Source organism: Pavona decussata, unplaced genomic scaffold, assembly GCF_977016875.1.
Source record: "Pavona decussata unplaced genomic scaffold, jaPavDecu1.1 SCAFFOLD_68, whole genome shotgun sequence".
Lineage (NCBI taxonomy): Eukaryota > Metazoa > Cnidaria > Anthozoa > Scleractinia > Agariciidae > Pavona > Pavona decussata.
In genome coordinates, this window is record NW_028145487.1 from 391,822 (window position 1) to 410,000 (window position 18,179).

The window sequence follows — 18,179 nt, forward strand, 5'->3', positions numbered from 1 at the left end:
ATCACCTCTGTCTTAGTCACTTTCGGAATTATCACCCCCTACGTAGGATTATCACCTGTCTCTTAATAACTGGGGAGGGGGGGGGGGGGGGGAATTGGTTATCTCCTGGAGAGAATTGTCACCTCTCATAAAGCCGCAATGGCGATTCCGACCCCTAGAAGAGGGTTATAATTGACATAGCTACCACATTGCGGTACTTCGTCCCTTACCCCATTTCCCCCTAGATATTATTGTATAGTTTTTTAAATGACTAGTAGGAGCAATGCGTTAAAAACACTTACAACAAAGTTTGACCGGACTTGAATGCCTCGTTTTCATCATTTGTTCCTTATTCTTAAAAAGATTGTAAAGGAGCATAATCGGTTTTGATTGTAAATAAGATATTCTTTCTTCCAGTGCACCGCAAAGCATTGGTACAGCTGTACCAAATATTAATTTTTGATTTATGTTTATACATGTCATTATCACAAAATGGAGCTGCAGATTGCTGCGTTACAGAGGTCATTCCCTCAACTTACCCACTATAGACAACAACATTTTAGCTAATAATTATTTTAATTTTCACAAACAACTACCCTCCTATTCATACACGATAAACCCTTCACCTACTGATAGTAATTGGTACAGACTTGGAAACCCATTCACCTGGGATTTCACAAAGGTTGCAAGTGAAACTGTTGAAACTAAACAGAACCGCAATGCATCCCTGCGGATGGTCTAGACGATATTGCAGAAACGTCTTCAGAGTCACACTCTGGACGGTCTCACACAATTCCTTTCATGTCGACAACCTAATCTTTTTCAGCCTTCTTTACACTACAAAGAACAAAATGAATAAAGCGTCATTAACTAAGGTACATTTGCTAACTGTATTCACAATATAACGGGCCTGTTTCCCGCAGTGTTTGCTAACTGTAGCGATTTTACAGAAAGGCCATCATTTAATACGATTTCACATAGTTTTTATCTTATTTGCAGGTTTTCATACACTCGGGAAAGTATAAACTTCAGCGAATACAAGGTAATGGATATTTACATAACCAATGCGCCGTATTAGGCTTCCAATAAGTTTCGTGGTAAAAAAAAAATTAAAAAAAAAGAACAGTACGACATCTTAGTGTTGAAGATGAGCAGTCACGTTTAGAGTGGATATTAAATAAATGATACACAACATGCTAACGAGTCCCTTTTTATAACGTAACATGGAGTCTTAACAGTTACCAGCAAGGCGAACCTCTCAACTGGCAGACTGTAAGTAGACGTACGTTTGAAGGCATTATGCAGGTGACTTAAAAGTCTTTGAAATTGATCTTCCCGGAATTGAAATCTTTCGTCTCTTCCATTTGCGGCCAGTTAATATAAGTTGTCCCTAATGTCATTTACAAATCCTCCGAAAACAGAGTCAGCAAAGTCAGCTTTTAAAGATAAAATGTGTCCGTAATTGACATAATCTTTCTTTTTTATCATGTCCTCCTCCGCCTCCTCCTCCTTCTGCTGCTACTGTGGGGCGCTTCTCCAGTTCTTCTTCCTCGCCATCGTCTTCCCGTCTACATTTGTATTCTTGATCATTTTCTCCTTTCCTTCTGTCTCATACAGGCTCTTCCCCTTCCTTTTGTTCGTCTTCTTTTTCATCTCCTTGGTCTTGTTCAATGACCCTCAGACAGATACGCTCAGACCCTGAGCTAGTAGCACGTTTTCTAAGACTGGTAATTCCTGTTTTCATTCGAAGACTACTGGTACCAGCTCGGGCAGTAATTATTTCTTTAAGACCGCTTCGGTAGTTCTTACTAAAAGAAAAACAGATGCATGGGTTGATGGCACTCCACGAATAAGCCATGAAGCGTGAAACAAACGGAAACACGGTTTGAAATGCGCAGATAGGTGGAGCCTGCCAATTCCACATGAAAATTCTAATAAAGATTAAGACAAACATTGGACCTATACATGCAGCATAAGCTGTTAATATGGCTACTGATAAACGGATAATGTGCGTGTTGTTTTGATATAAACCGCGTCGGCCGCTTATGGACATACTTTTCCTTTGTTTGTGCCTCCATTTCAAAGTCCAAGCTATTGTGCAGTACAAGACGGCGAAGACACACATTGGTACCAGGTAGAAAGTAATGAATACTGCCGTGAGATATCTCTTGTGAATTTCCACATGGTTACCACCCCAGCGCTGCAAGCAATGATATGAATTTCCATCCGATATCAGTTTGAAAGTGTAAAAGTAAGGTGCATGAACAGCAATGGCTATAATCCAGGTACAAGAAATGCAGATAAAACGCACTTTGGACGAGATTAGTTTTATCTGCAATGGAAAAACAACAGCTATGAACCTGTCTACTGATATCAGAAGAAGGCTTTGGATGGAGACCATCAAAGAAACATCAGGAAGAAAGTAGCAAAGCTTGCATAAGATGTTCCCAAGCTCCAAAGGGCTATCGACCATAAAGGCAGTGGAACCTGAAATAATATTTACAATATTGACCGGCATGATTGTCAAGGGAGTGAAGAGATCGGACACGGCCATGTTAAGAACATAATAATTAATGGACCTTCGTAGCTGCTTGTTCTTGTAAAACACCAGAATTACAAGGGCATTTCCAACCAGAGATACTAGGAGAATAATGGAATAGGCAAGAACCTTGAGTACCTTTTCTGCATTGGAGTCGGCGAAATTACAATCTTCGTTGGTACTGTTGGGAGATCCACTCGTTGTAGATGGGTTGTTGAATGGCAATGTCGAGCTCGAGTTTTCCGACATGATTGTGTTACTTGCTCTTTGACGACGAGAGATCTGATGAATTCCTCTCTTAAATAACGGTGCTCAGTTTTGTTTCACCAGTTAGCAGATAAACAAGTGACTTTACTTTGTGCTGACTTTCAGAGTATATCGGCGACAAAACTGACCGTGGGGTTTTGGTTTTATCGACGACGGAAAATTAATATCATTGACTAAACATTATAGTGGTTTACATTTAAGATGTCTTTCAATGACATTTTCAATTTGGCATTGTGTCAACATGACTTTAATATTTTCTTTTGTTTGGCTTAATTGCGGTTATTCGAATTCTTTGTTTTAACATACTACTCTCAGAGTATAGGCTATGGTGGATGTATATAACGTTGAAGTTTGTGGATAGTCGAATCATAAGTCTTGGGTATTCAAATGAGAGTTTTTCTCGAAATAATGTTTAATGGCTTTTTGGAGTGAAAGAAGTAATTAAGTTTCATGACAAGGAAACTAATATTGCGAGAACTTTTTTTTTTCTTTTTTCAACTCAAATTACATATTTAACATCTGCGAGACGGGGAAATGAAAGGTCTGCATATATTAACTGAAAAACAAACAGATATTTTTGTCGAAACACGCTAAGAAATAAGAGGAAGTTCCTCTTCTTGTATAAACCCAAGCGATAAAGTCATTTTGCGTGGCTTTTCTAAGTGGATCTGTATACTGGAGGCGCAAAAATTTGACTGAGGGCCCGAAAGTTGAACCAGTAAATCCGACACTGACTGTGTTCCGTGTTCTTTGCCGAAAAAGAGTAATAAAAATTTCTTAGAGGACATTGAGGAAGTTTATCTACTTGTATGAAAACAAGTAATAAGGTCATTTTCCGTGGTTTTTCTAAGAGGATTTGTAGACTGGAGGCGCCGGATTTTGACCAAAAACGGAAACATTTTAAGCTCGGTTTAAAATTCAGCATCCATAAGACATTAAATTATCTCTGTACAACTGTGTAAATCCGCAGAGGTCTCTTTTAAAGTCGATTTCCTTTTTCTCTTTTAGACTTCAGTCTGCGGTAATTGTGCGTTCTGCATGACCGAAAGGGAGACATTTTAGGGGTTTGACTACGTAGGTATAATAGCAAATACACTCAACTCCCCAAGATAACGGAGGAACATTAAAATGTCACGGAAGACCTCCTTGATATAAATTTTAAACTAAATTAAGAAACATTTGAGGAGTTTGAAGCGAATGGTATCCAAGAGTTGACATGGTGCTCTTTGTTTTATGAAGACGCCGAAACATCATATTTTTACCGTTGATCTTCGTTGTTAATTTCTTTCAGTTGAACACGTGAAATAAAACATATTTATAAACATTACGTAGTAAATTTTGTTGTAGGAATAAAAATGGCGAAAACAATTGTTGATGAAAAACAGAGTAATTTGTTTAGAACCAACTTATGACAACTGTTTTCCAGAATGTGTGAAGTAAGAAAACCACAATCAGATGTGCACTTTTCAGGTTAAAGTTTGCCCGTTTCTTAATGATTAAACTTAACAGATGAAATTTACATATTGCCTAAAAAAAACTGCTAGCAGCGAGGCTGTCACATAAAACTGTCAACGACCTGCTGAATTCCAGCCATTAATTTTAAGTTGCTTTTGTAATAAGGCCATGTAAACGAATGAAATGGAGTAACACAAGCGAATGTAGAACGCCTTCGTCTCTATCAGCGCGCGTTGGCGAAGCCATTTGGTGGGTCGAGAAAACATCAGGATACTATATGCCACTGAATCCTACAGAATATTTTCTCAAAAGAAATAACATGAATTTGAAATAAAATGAGAGTATATTTTTCTCGCGTCTGAGTCTTTGAATCGTTGAAAACACGCAAACAAATTGTGCTGTAATGTATTCCAAACTTAGGTTAAATATAAGAGGCCCAACGCTGAATAACTTAAGTTGCTAGCCCGTATGAAAAACCCGTCTACACATTTGTTTCCTCAGGTGATTGTTTTATTTTATTTTATTCATTTATTTTTTCTGTACATGTTTGTGAATAAATGGAATTGAATTTAGTTCAACCGTAGCCAATTGTTGACTACATACGATAGCAAATACTGCAAAAATATCTCAGGGACACAATTGTCGGATTTCGTCCAACTTCCCGGCCATCAGTAGAAGGCGAAACCAAGCTTGTTCATAAAAACGGTTTTGATCGTGCTGTGGTTTTCTTTAAAAACACAAAATTGGTAAGAATGTTATATTCTGATCTGTCAATTTTGCGACTACCACGGAAATTGGTGGCAATACGAGGATTGGGACGTTTACAAACACTTAGGATTAGATGAATTCTTCAAAGGATAACTGAATTTGTCTCCGACAGCTCACATTACGACTGCAACCCAATATTTTTAAAGTAAAATTAATGCACAGCCCGTTTACCGTGTTTAAAAAGCATTGTTACCTCACACGTTTTGATTATTGAGTTAACATATTCTAATTTCCTGTCTTTGTAGTTTGCGTATTTAGTTCTTGGAGTATATATATTTTTTCTATAATTAACAGAATGAACATCAGATAAGTCAACGTGCCTTGAGCCTTTTGTTCAATAAATATTCAATTTTTAGCCAGAACTTGATAGTTAATGTCTCCCCATGCATTTTATTAGGTCTCCTTGTCTTGTCTTATGTGTTTTCAAATATTGATATGATTATCGCACGTTTATTACAAACCATTAAACGATAATGATAAATTAGCAGTTTCTTTCTGTACACTGATGATCACGTTTCCTAAACGATAGCGGCGCCATTAAGTTTCAATAGCTCGGGAGTGTCACTGTCTTGTGTTTCTTTTCTATTTTAACTTTCTCAAAGCTGCTTTCCCTAAGAGTGCAATATGCACCGTCAGAACCGGTAGTGAGATATGATCAGTAAAATTCCAACTTGGACATCTGCTATAAACTTTCAATTTCTCCCCTCCCAGAAAGCAACAAATCACCACCTGTATCCCTCGCCCAAATGCACTACCATGCTGCATAAAACGCGGTTTAACTCTGTTCAACTCTGTTAATACGCCCAGTGGATACTTGGTTGGTAAAGTTTCATACGTGGAGTCGCCGCCATTGGCTCTGATCCACCGCACTCCTACCTCGTGTGTTAGAGGGGCCAAGTGCTTTATGGACTTAGTCTTAAACCCAGCAAATTTCTCTGAGCCTTGTCTGGTAAAAGTAACAACAACAACAACAGCAACAACGATAAAACTAACAACAGTAACCTTTTTTCTTCTAATAAAAAAATGAGAGACAGAAAAGTTGGAATCCACTTGCGATCCAACAAGTCGCGGCGGGCGCAACGAAAACAAACATACCTGTTACAATAAAAGAATAAGTACAAAATATTAATCCACAAACTCTATGGGCAATCTGGTGTAAAGTAAAGCGGTCTCATTTAGCTGACATAATTCTACCGTAGTAAATCGAACACTGAAAACTACGATATATTTTTTTATTTGATCTTATTATTATTATTATTATTATTATTATTATTATTATTATTATTATTATTATTATTATTATTATTATTATTAGTATTATTATTATAATTATTATTATTATTATTATTATTATTATTATTTTATTTCTTTATTTATTTTTTTGTACCGAACGGCAAAGCACTGATCAGCAGGACGCCTTCACTGACTGTCGAGTGACAGTTACTGAGAAATTTGTTCAAAATTTACATATGTCTAGCTACAAATAAGTTCAAATAAAAATGTTGCCTAAAGTTTTTACGACTGTAAAAGACTGTTGTTAGATCAGAAAGGTAGCCTTTGCAAAAAGCCCCTACATCACGCTTCTGCAAATGCTCATTTAAATCGACGTTTGATACATACACTTTTGTACACCTTTCCTATCACTTCGCCGGTTCAAATGTCCGTGGCTTTAGGCCATTTGTTTTGTACAACTAAAAAGCTAAAAATTAAATAGAATACCTTGCAGCTTACCAAGGCAAGTGCTGCGAAAGTGGTCAATCACTGAAAGTTTTCCCAACTGTTCTGATTAGTAAAATCTCATAAAACAACGGTTTCTCAACAATGGTTTAAAGCGCCGTAGCTCAAAAATTGATAGAAATAGAATTCCAAGCAATCGTAATCAGTAAACAAACAATCAATTGCACTATTGTCAGTTGGTTTCTCCGTCCTTCTGTTCAATTTCAGACAAAATTGAAGTTACAACGTTTCAGAGCGTCTGCTCAAAAATTAAAAAAAAATTAGTTCCTTAGAGGAAGTCGCCGCGGGCGATTGACTCGTGTAATTCGGGAAAAAAAAATGCTTACTTCGTATTATGCTATGGTATTTTTATCGGTATATGACCCATGATATGGCTGTTTCCGAAGTGAATACAACCTCTCAAATTAAAGAACCTGCCGAAAGGAAGATTTCCCCGTCTCGCGAGGAAACAGAACTTTTTGGAGGAGGAACTGGTAATTTTTTTTAAACTCGGACTTCAACTTGCGAATAACATAGATATTGTATATTCTATAAATTGTATTCAGCAAGTCAAGAACGCAGGGCGAATTGTACTAGGAAGAATTTCACTCAACAGTTTTTTCCCTCAGGTATTCACATTTATTCCCTGTCCTATTCTTGTGGAATACTAAGAACTATATCTTTCTGAAAACCAACTTGTTTGTAAAGATAGTTGAAAAGCTAGCTTGAAGGAAAGTTTTTGGGCAACCCGAAAACATGCATGGAATAAGAAGTCCGGTAGCCTGTGCAGCAAGCGTTTTCGTTTGTACGTTTTTCCCTCTTTAACCGCGCAGAAATTGCGACGAGACCGAACAAAAAAAAAAAAAAGAACTGGTAATCATAAAATATCAAGGACATATATATTTTCATTAATAGCAATCGAATAATCGTACCTCAGCTTTTTTTTATTCTACTTAAGACAACTGAGGACTTACTGTTCAAAGTCATTTGAACAGTAATTTATCTGAAGTCAGCGAAGAAAAACAGTTACTAACTCGCTAACCTAAATCAGGCAATTTCATGTTAACTGTGAAAGTGTAACAAAAGTATATGCTCGTGAGCAACTCATCTTCTCATTTGTAAAGTAAGAAAACAACAAAAATCATGCTAGTTACAATATCCATGTTCTAAAATAAAGGCCAGCGAATGCTGAGAACAGCTCTGTCAATATTTTACGAAAAAACAGAATGTTGCAATTGCACCACTGACACTCAGTTAAAACGTCATCGAAGAGGAACCTTGCTATATTTTTCATTTCCTTTATCTCAAAAACAAATTACGGGATTTCTTTTTCCCTTGGCTACAACGACCACAGTTCGTTTGGTTCTTACAAAATACCCGAAACCCTCATAACCAACGCTAATTCGTTCGTAGAAAATTAAAACAACTCGAGATGCACTTTGCCAGTATCACATCGTACATAATATTTCAATCTAGCACAACAACATTTGTCAGCAGCGACTTAGAAATAAATAGAAATAAATATTTCGTACGCAATAACCTCCGTAATGGAAAAAAATTGTCGACCTTTTTCGAAAAAAAAGTCTTAAAAACATCCGGCTATCAGTGTCAGTAGGACTCCATATGACATATTAGTAAGTTCCTTGACATGATCATTATTCCTTGTTATCATTCGTCTTCCACTTCCTATATCTGACATTCCTCCTCCCATTCCTTCTTCAGTACTGCTTCTTCGTCAGATCGTCGCTCTGTCCTTACTTCAGTAATTTCTTGATAATCTTCTTCCCCTTCCTGTCGTAGTTCCTCTTGCCCTTCCTTTTGTTTGTCTTGTTTTTCATCTTCTTCTTCTTCCTTCTCAATGACCCTTAGACAGATACGCTCAGTGCCTGAACTAGTAGCACGTTTCCTAAGCGTCGTAGTTCCTGTCGTCGTTCGAAGATTAGGGGCACCAAATCGGGCAGTAATTATTCCTTTAAGACCGTTTTGGTAGTTCTTACTAAATGTGAAACAGATGCATGGATTGATGGCACTCCACGAAAACACCATGAAGCGTGAAACAAACGGAATAACGGTTTTAAATGCGCAAATAGATGGAACCCGCCAATGCCACATGAAAGTTCTAATAAACACGTAGACGGAATGTGGAGCTATACAAAAGGCATAAGCAGTTAATATGGCTACTGATAACCTGATTGATACTTGATGTGAACCGGATCTATAGCTTGGCACATACTTTTCCTTCGTTTGTGCCGCCGTTTTAAAGACCAAGCTATTGTGCAGTACAAGACGACTAACACAAAAATTGGTACTAAGTAGAAGGTAATGAATACTGCCGTCACGTATCTCGAATGGATTTTATCATGGTTAGCACCCCAGCGCTTCAAGCATTTATATGAACTTCCATCGGGTATCAGTTTGAAAGTGTAAAAGTAAGGTGCATGAACAGCAATGGCCACAATCCAGGTACAAGAAATGCAGATAAAACGCACTTTGGACGAGATTAGTTTTATCTGCAATGGGAAGACAACAGCTATGAACCTGTCAATTGAAATCAACAGAAGGCTTTGGATGGAGACCATCAAAGAAACATCAGGGAGAAAGTAGCAAATCTTGCATAAGATGTTCCCAAGCACCAAAGGAGTATCGACCATAAAGGCAGGGGAACCTAAAATAATATGTACAATATGGACCGGCATGATTGTCAAGGGAGTGAAGAGATCGGACACGGCCATGTTGAGAACATAATAATTGATCGATCTTCGCAGCTGCTTATTCTTGTAAAACACCAGAATTACAAGAGAATTTCCAACCAGAGATACTAGGAGAATGATGAAATAGGCAAGAACCATGAGTACCTTTTCTGCATTGGAGTCGGCGAGAATACAATGTTCGTCAGTACTGTTGGGAAGTCCATCTGTTGAGGATGAGCTGTTGTACGGAAATGTCGAGCTTAAGTTTTCAGACATGATTGTGTGCTCTTAGAAGACGAGAGATCTGTTGGATTCTTCTCTCGAATAATGCTGCTCAGTTATGTGTCACCAGTTGGTCGATACACAAGTAACTTTACTTTGTGCTGAGTATCGGAGTATACCGGCTACAAAGTGGCCGTGGCGGTTTTCCTCACGGTGAGGAATCGATATTGTCAATGTTTGGCTTAATCGTTTAATTAATTCTTCGTTTAACATATTGCTGTCAGAGACTGAGTCTAAGCCTGCTCATAAGCTGTGGAGGAAGTTCATAAGTGTGAGGATAGTCGGATTTTAAGTGTTAAATATATTGAAACGAGAGTTCTTTGATAATATTTAATGTTTTTTTTTTCTTGAATTGAAAGTGTTAAGTAAGTTTCATCAGAAGGAATCGAATATTGCCGGACAACTGTTTTTTCTTCCGTTCCTCAACTGTATTAATTTAACTCCTGCATGACGTGGAATGTAAAAGCCCGCATATATTTTCAAAAATTCCTTTAACTGAAACAAAAAGAATGGTTGAATTTTAAGTCTTGGGTATTTGAATTAGAGTTCTTGGATAATATTTAATGTGTTTCTTGGATTACAAGTAATAAATAAGTTTCATTATAAGGATCTAACATTGTGACAACTGTATAAATTTAACGTTTGCGTGATGGGGAAGTGAAAGCTATATGCATATATTTGCTAAAATTACTTTTGTTGAAACACACTAACAAAGAGAGATATCTCCAGAAATGCAGGCAATGACGAAAATGGCGAATTTGACGATATTTCGTCAAAGACCAAAATTAAGGCGAATGAGCTCAAGACAAGGGTACCAACAAAGTAGCGAATTCGACGAATATGTGGCAAGATTTCGTCAATGGCTGGCCTCCATGTGTTTAGTTAATTTGCATGCATTTGGCACTTTGACAAAATTTTGCCAAATTTGTCACATTCGCCAAAATCGTCAAATCCACCAACATGGCAGGCTTCCATGTGTTTAGCTTATTTGCATTTATTTGGGAATTTGGCGAAATCTTGCCAAATTCATCACTGTTATGACTGTGGCAAGATTTCGCCAAAATTGCCCAACTCGCCATCGCCTGCATTTCTGGACATAAGTGAACAAAGAGTCCTTTGGGAACAGAGGAAGTTCCTCTTTTTGTATAAAATTAGCGATAAGGTCATTCTGCTTTTTTTTAAGCGTATCTGTAGACTGGAGGCCCGAATTTTGAACTGACGACCGGAAAGTTGGTCTGATTCCGACCATCGTGCTCTGGGGATATTTTTTGCTCGATTTGCTATCCAACATAGTCAACAATAGGCTACGGCTAAACTAAATTCAATTCCTTTTGTTCACGTACATACACGCTTGTGGAGTGAGGAGTCTTTATTTGTAAACTGCTAAGTTCGAAATTTGACACACCAGTTGACATGTGGAAATACGTGGATGATACATCTTGTTCCGAAATAGTTACAAAGGGTTGTGAGAGCAAACTCCAAGAAGCTGTGGATGACCTTTCGAGACAAGCGAACCTCGATGGGTTGCAACTGAATGAAGCCAAGTGCAAAGAACTTCGAATTGGATTCTCCAATAGCAACCACGATTTTGAACCCCTTGTCCTAAATGGCAAACCCTTGAATTAGTCACCAGTGCCAAATTGCTAGGCGTGACCATTAGCCACGATTTAAAGTGGAACATGCACAGCTCTGAACTAATTAGAAAATGTTCCTCTCGTCTCTATTTTTTACGTCAACTCGAGAGATCCGGAGTGGCACCAAGTGAACTGGTGCAGTTCTATGTGACTTGTATTAGGCCCGTCCTGGAATACGCAAGTCCTGTATTCCATCGTTCTCTACCAAACTACATTAGTGTAGATTTGGAACGGATCCAAAGAAGGGCATTCAGAATCATCTATCCTGACCTGTCATATAGTGTAGCACTAGAAACAGTTGGCCTACCGAAACTTCATGAGAGGAGAGAAAAGATTTCAATCGATCTGTTTGATCAGATCGTCTGTAACCCCACCCACAGTCTCCATAGCCTCCTCCCTCAAAGGAAGAGTTGTAAGTATGCAGTGAGACGCAAAAGTGATTTCACTCTCCCCCTATGTAAGACCGAGTGTTTAAAGAACAGTTTTATTTTTAGCCATGTCTATAAGATGTAGATATTTTCTCATTTCCTCTTTGTTATTATATTTTTAGCCATGTCCATAAGATGTATATAATTTTCTTATTTTCTCTCTTTGTTATTGTTAGAATTGGTAAATATCCCGTAATTCAGCTTATGGTTGCAATGGTGTTTACAATAAAGTATCCATCTATCTATCCGCATCATGTCCAGCACAATTTTTTCTTCATATTTAACAACTGGACAGTATATCATGTCATTTGAAATTATTTCTTTTGGACAATAGTCTGCACGAGTCAGTGGCATATATTATGTTTTTCGACCCAATAAGTGGCTGGCGAAGGGTCCAAGGTTTGATCCTTTCGCTTATGTTACTTTCTTGTACCGTTTACATGGTCTTGTGAAAAGACAATTTTCTATCGTTTACATGGTCTTGTGAAAAACAATTAAATTTACATTTTAGAATTTTTTTTTTAAATTCGGTCGTTGACAGTTTTAGTTGCTGTTAGGCAAGGCGATATGTAAATTTCATCTGGAAAGTTAAAGAAAAAGCCAAACTTTAACGAGAGGTTCTGTTACACTTCTTTCTTTCTTTCTTTTATTTTATTTTGAGATTATTATTATTATTATTATTATTATTATTATTATTATTATTATTATTATTTATTTATTATTTTTTTCTTTTTATCAAGTAGACCGATTTTAAAATGCCGAATTTGATTTTTTTTAAAAAAAACTTCATGACATTTGTTCTTTTTTTCTTTTTCTTTACAAAAACATTGTTGCTTAAAAATATTATCTTTTTTTTAATCGAAAAGAAATGTGAATAGGTTTTTTAATAGCTCTTTTTTTATATACTTTTAACTTGTAAATAGCAATTTGTGTGGAATATTTTAATATTATTATTATTATTATTATTATTATAAATAATAATAATTCTTTATTAAAATATTCCACACAAATTGCTATTTACAAGTTAAAAGTATATAAAAAAAGGGCTATTAAAAACCTATTCACATTTCTTTTCGATTAAGAAAAGATAATATTTTTAAGCAACAATGTTTTTGTAAAGAAAAAGAAAAAAAAGAACAAATGTCATGAAGTTTTTAAAAAAAATTAAATTCGGCATTTTAAAATCGGTCTACTTGATAAAAAGAAAAAAATAAATAAATAAATAAATAAACAAAATACGCATCTCTCAAATGGCCCCTTCAACAGTTTCAATGTCAATGTCCGCGTTCTTGATGTCACGTTGAATTCTTCGTAGTGTCCTAGAACCTCTAAGACAGACGAGTGCAGATCTTAACAGTGCTAATGAAATTCGGCTCCTGATCCATGACATGGTTTTAGCATATTGCTCCCCTTTCTTGATAGCAATCAGCTCCGCTAATCGACTATGGTATCTCAAGCATTCATTGCCCATTCCGCCGGTTGTAGTGAAGACCAAAGGTGTAAATGTTCCATGCTCAATGTCGAGAACTCTCCTTGAGTACAGGCGCTTTTTCTCATTCTCATGCATACGATAGATCTGTTGCGGCTCCAGGTCCTTATACGATGCAGCATTGGGGTGGCAAACCCTTACATCAAAGAATGCCGATCGTCGTTGCTCCCAGAACCCACTTGCATGGATATCCAATCTCGCATCTTGTGCTTTGTTGGATCCTCTACTTAACTGTTCTCCAGAGATGTCTAGGAGTACTGGCTCAGTCTCAACGTCACTGCAAACTGTACTCAGGAGTTCAGCCTCCAGATCTCTGAGCTCATTGTGACGCTGAATGACGAAACCTCCTAGTTTACAGATCATGGAGTGGTCAACTGTAAAAACTTCCCCACATGCACATGTGGAAGGGATGTCATCTATTGGCCAGTCATAGCGTAGTTTAACAGCGTCGCGGAACTGCCTTTTATTGAGGTTAAAACCCAGATCTTTAAGAGGGAGGACTGTAAGCCACGCCGATGATCCTTTTTCCGCCGCCAGATTCAGTGCTCGCTTAGTCTTACATGGTGCCATCTCCTTAATACGCTCTGTTCTGTCTACGAGTTCCTTTGATCTTTCCCTTGTTACTGCCTGTTGTGCTGATTTTACGAGGGAATCTTCTGGTAGCTCATGTGACTGAGATACGATTTGTTCAATGATGGGTGTTGTTACTTCGACTGAGGAAGCGAACTCGCGGCTTGCTTCAAGGCATGGGTTTCCAAAACCAAGACCACCTAGGCGGACTGGCAGCGCTAGAATGGTCCTATCTAGCTGATTACACTTACGCTCAGGAATCGCAGGAATGAGCACCTGAGATATTGCATTCTCTAGTGGCTCTAGTAGATCCTGAATGTCGGGGAGAGTTCTTAAAAAAAACGTCCACCGATGTTTCAAGCCAAAGGTGTAGGCTGCGTAGCACGCTTGTGGTTGAGATAGAGAAAATTCTGCTAACGTCGCTACTTCATTGACCCAATTGGACACCTTTTCGCTGACATATTCCTCTTAATACCCTCGGGAACCTATCACCGCCCCGAGATGTTTCTGCCCTTGCACTGTAACATTAATAGACGGTTCCTTGAAGGCTTCTCTGATACTTTCTTCCTTGGCTGGTTTTGCGATAATCCAGCATTTCTTGTCGTTTGGAAAGTACCCAAAATCTGGACCAAGGGTGCTAAGGACATCCCACCACTTCTTAATTTCTGTTGTAGAGCCCGCTCCACTGGCATCATCTGCAAACCAGCATTGCTTCACACTGGACGCTACTTGTAGGCTTGTAATTAGGGGCTGAATGCTCAAGGCATACAGACCCATAGCAAGGGGATCACCCTGTGTTGTTCCTTCTGCTGACACGATCTCTTTACCGCCAGTGATAAATAGCCGAGCTGGCTGTCTGTAGGTATTAATGGCGTAGGCTGCGATTATAGGGCATAGAACGCGGATGTTATGCAGTGCAGCTGCTCTGTTAAGGGCGTTGAATGCTTTAGAAGCATCAATGAGAAGTACAGCATCCGTGTCATCTGCTTCAAATACAGCATGCATAGCGTGTATTGCCGCTTCGCTTCCAGATTTTTGTCCGGCACACAGCTGAAGTGAGCCGCTAGCCTCGACAACATCCTTTTTGGCCATTATCATTACGCACTTTCCACAGATTCTCCTAATTACCTCTCCGACTCCTATAGGTCTGACAGCGCCTTCGCCTTTATCCAGTGGAATCAGGCGGCTAGCCACCAGGGGCTCTATGGTCGTAGGGTCGATGTATTGTGTACATAGAGTCCTTGTCATGGTTGCGATTGCCTCACATAGCCTCAAAGATGACTGTTTAAAGGACTTACAGGCGAGGATTCTTCTGAAACCATTTGCGTCAACCCCAGAGGGGCCTCCTGCCTTATTATTATTATTATTATTATTATTATTATTATTATTATTATTATTATTATTATTATTATTATTATTATTATTATTATTATTATTTAAAAAATAGTAGAGCAACTTGGTCACTTATCTTTAGGGGTGATAACCCCCCGCGTTTCTAAGCCAATCTGGCTTTCTCAGAGGAAAAACACACCATTTCGAAACGATAAACTGAAAGAAAAACCGCTAAGGAATACTCGACAGTTTCAACAGTGGAAATCCGATAATTAACGGCGAAGAAATTGTACTTCTGGGAGAAATTGTCGTTTTATCCAGCTGACGAGTAAGCGGACATCTCAGGTCACTATTTAAGCCACGGACTTTCTTGGTATTGTTCGAGTACTTGTGAGAATCCAATTCACAAGATATTCCAGGTTCGATTGTGAATTTATACTTAAATACTTCTCTAATTCACCTATTCTTCGTATTCCTAACAGTATTTTGCGAAATTTTTAAGAACTGTGCCCCGACGGTTCGACAAATCCACTTCATGAATGGAGTTGCAGTTCCTTCAAATTGCTTGCGCGTTATCGTCTCAGATTAAAAATTGTACGCCTTTGCATCTTAAAACAAAGACTTACCTGAATAAATTTTTCATTTAGCAAAGCTTAGTTGTCTATTTTCTTTCTAGTTTCATTGATAAAACGTGACAACTGCGTAAATATTGCGTAAACAAGCACATGTCCTCTCGAGCGGAAACTGAATTCTTCCTTCGTAACGCGAGGATCATAAATTATTTTCAAGTTTGTTTTTTGGAAAATTTTCAAATGGCAACCAGTGTATTCTATTCGATAATTAGAAACCTTCACTATTTTAGACCAAAGAAGTATTGCTTTTTTTACCCTGTAAGTTGTGTATTTTTACTGAACATGGGGTTGTTTTTACCACTTTGCACATTGGATGAATCCTTGGTAAACCTCTGGTCAACCTAGAATCAACGGGTTAAACTACCGTGTTGAAAATGTTATAAAACAATTGGTTCATGAGTCAGCTGTGCTTTCATCGAGATATGAAGCACGCGGGAAGTTTGGAGCACTCAAGAAGTTGGAGTTGCTCTCGGCTACGCCTCGAGCAACTCTTTCGTGCTATTCAAGCTTCCCGCGTGCTTCATATCTCGATGAACGCACGCTGACGCATGAACCAATTGTTAAACGTTCACATAGCATAATTGTTATGAACTCTATTGACACACGCTTTTCCAGGAAATGTTTTTGAAGGCGTTCAAAAAACTTGCAGCACGTGTTTTATCGGGTTTAAAACCACGAGGCGCAGCTCCTGCTCGTTTTTCAAACGTTACTTAATTACCCAGGAAAATCAAAACCCGCCTCCAGCTATTTTACCAATGGAAAATACACTTAGTATATCGTGTTTACTTAGGGTCAGATGTAACAACTACTAATGGCACCACTATTCTCACTGCATACATAATTAGCCCGTAGCACGGGAAGATTTAAATCAGTTAAATTCCGTCCTGCCGGGCCAGTGTACTGCCGCGCATGATTCCTTGCGGCCCTCGCTTCAAATAGCTCGGTTTTAGCCGCTTCCTGGCCAGTTCTACGGAGTTCGGTGAAAGTGGCGTTTAAGTTTCTTCGAGCTGAACAACCACCACCAGCTTCGTTTTGCTATGGCTGACCACGAAGAACCGGTTTTGCCTCCGCCGCCTGCTGCTGCGCCAGCAGCCCCGAATCCAGCAGCTCCTGCACCAGTTGTGGAGCCTTTAGACGTTCCCGCTCCTGCTGAACCCGAGGTAATTTTCGTCGTCACGTTGTCAATTTTACTTTGTGTTGGGTAGGTTTCGCCTCTGTAGGTTTCAGTTCCGTGTGTTTGGGTCTTTCTCCTTCCCCAGTTTCTTTATTATTTCGTACCGCTTTTGCATCCTTTAGTTTTTGTCGTCTTGCGGAGTGTAGCCGTTTTCTGCATGTATTTTGTTTTTTGGCTAGTTTGCGTCTCATTGTCTCTTGGTTCATTATCATGTTCCTTAGCTTTTGTTTTTCGTTTCCATATCCCTTTTTGTTTGGGGCTGTTTATTTAGTTGTTATGCATGCAATGTTCCTTAGACAAAGGATTTTTCGCACGTTTGCGGTTTATTTGTTTCATTAGCTTGCTAATTGTGCACCTATGGGAGTTTGCCGCTATCACCTCCTTTCTTTTTCGCGTTGTTTTCGCGCCCCTTTTGTATAGCCGCTCATTTGCTTAGTTAATTGCCTCCTTTTCTGTTAGGCGTTTTTGTTTTTCGGTGTTTCTATTTGTTTTGTTTCAATTATGCGGCGGCCTATTTGGCGTACCCTTTGGGGACTTAAACTGACTGCTGCAAGCATTCAAAATGTCTTGCGGCCCGGGGCGCCGTGGCTTAGTTCTGTGATTAAAATATTTGTTTATCCCATTGTGGCCCGGGGAGCCGTTGCATAGTTCTGCTCGGTATGCGTTTCATGCCAGTGTGGCCAGGAGAGCCCGCGGTCTGTAGAGATGTATCATAGTTCTATTAGAGTATGAGTGTACGGTGGCCTGCGCTACCTGCGGCCGGGAGAGCCGTCACATAATTTTGTTAAAATATTAGCTATGCTAGCGTGGCCTTAGGAGCCAGCGGTCTGGAGAGCCGTGACTTTAGACTATGAGTTTACGCCAGTGTGGCCTAGAGGGCCAGCGGCCTGGAGAGCCGCTTCATGATTTTGTTAAATATGAGTTTATGCCAGTGTGGCCCGGAGAGCCAGCGGCCTGGGGAGCCGCTTCATGATTTTGATAAAATATGAGCTTATGCCAGTGTGGCCCGGAGAGCCAGCAGCCTGGGGAGCTGTTTAACACGAGTTTAACATGAGTCCCCACCACTTATACTGGGGCGGACGGGAGAGCCATCACATAATTTTGTTAAAATATTAGCTATGCTAGCGTGGCCTTAGGAGCCAGCGGTCTGGAGAGCCGTGACTTTAGACTATGAGTTTACGCCAGTGTGGCCTAGAGGGCCAGCGGCCTGGAGAGCCGCTTCAT

General features: G+C 39.0%; 1 protein-coding gene and 3 pseudogenes across 1 annotated transcript; 1 reads left to right on the top strand and 3 right to left on the bottom strand.

Annotated features, from left to right (window-relative positions):
* Positions 1–566: 566 nt before the first annotated feature.
* On the bottom strand, positions 567–3,178 carry LOC146477851 (allatostatin-A receptor-like). The gene has a single exon (XM_085112954.1). It carries the CDS (start codon positions 2,765–2,767, stop codon positions 1,589–1,591), a length of 1,179 nt encoding a protein of 392 aa, XP_084969080.1. The 5' UTR covers positions 2,768–3,178; the 3' UTR covers positions 567–1,588.
* Positions 3,179–7,751: 4,573 nt separating this feature from the next.
* Positions 7,752–10,222, bottom strand: LOC146477852 (C-X-C chemokine receptor type 1-like; annotated as a pseudogene).
* Positions 10,223–12,846: 2,624 nt separating this feature from the next.
* On the bottom strand, positions 12,847–15,093 carry LOC146477853 (uncharacterized; annotated as a pseudogene).
* Positions 15,094–16,588: 1,495 nt separating this feature from the next.
* LOC146477854 (uncharacterized) overlaps positions 16,589–18,179 on the top strand; it is a 2,405-nt pseudogene continuing 814 nt past the window's right edge.

What these genes read in the sequence shown, in the direction of transcription:
- LOC146477851 (XM_085112954.1), bottom strand. Translation starts at nt 2,767, where the DNA reads ATGTCGGAAAACTCGAGCTCGACATTGCCATTCAACAACCCATCTACA.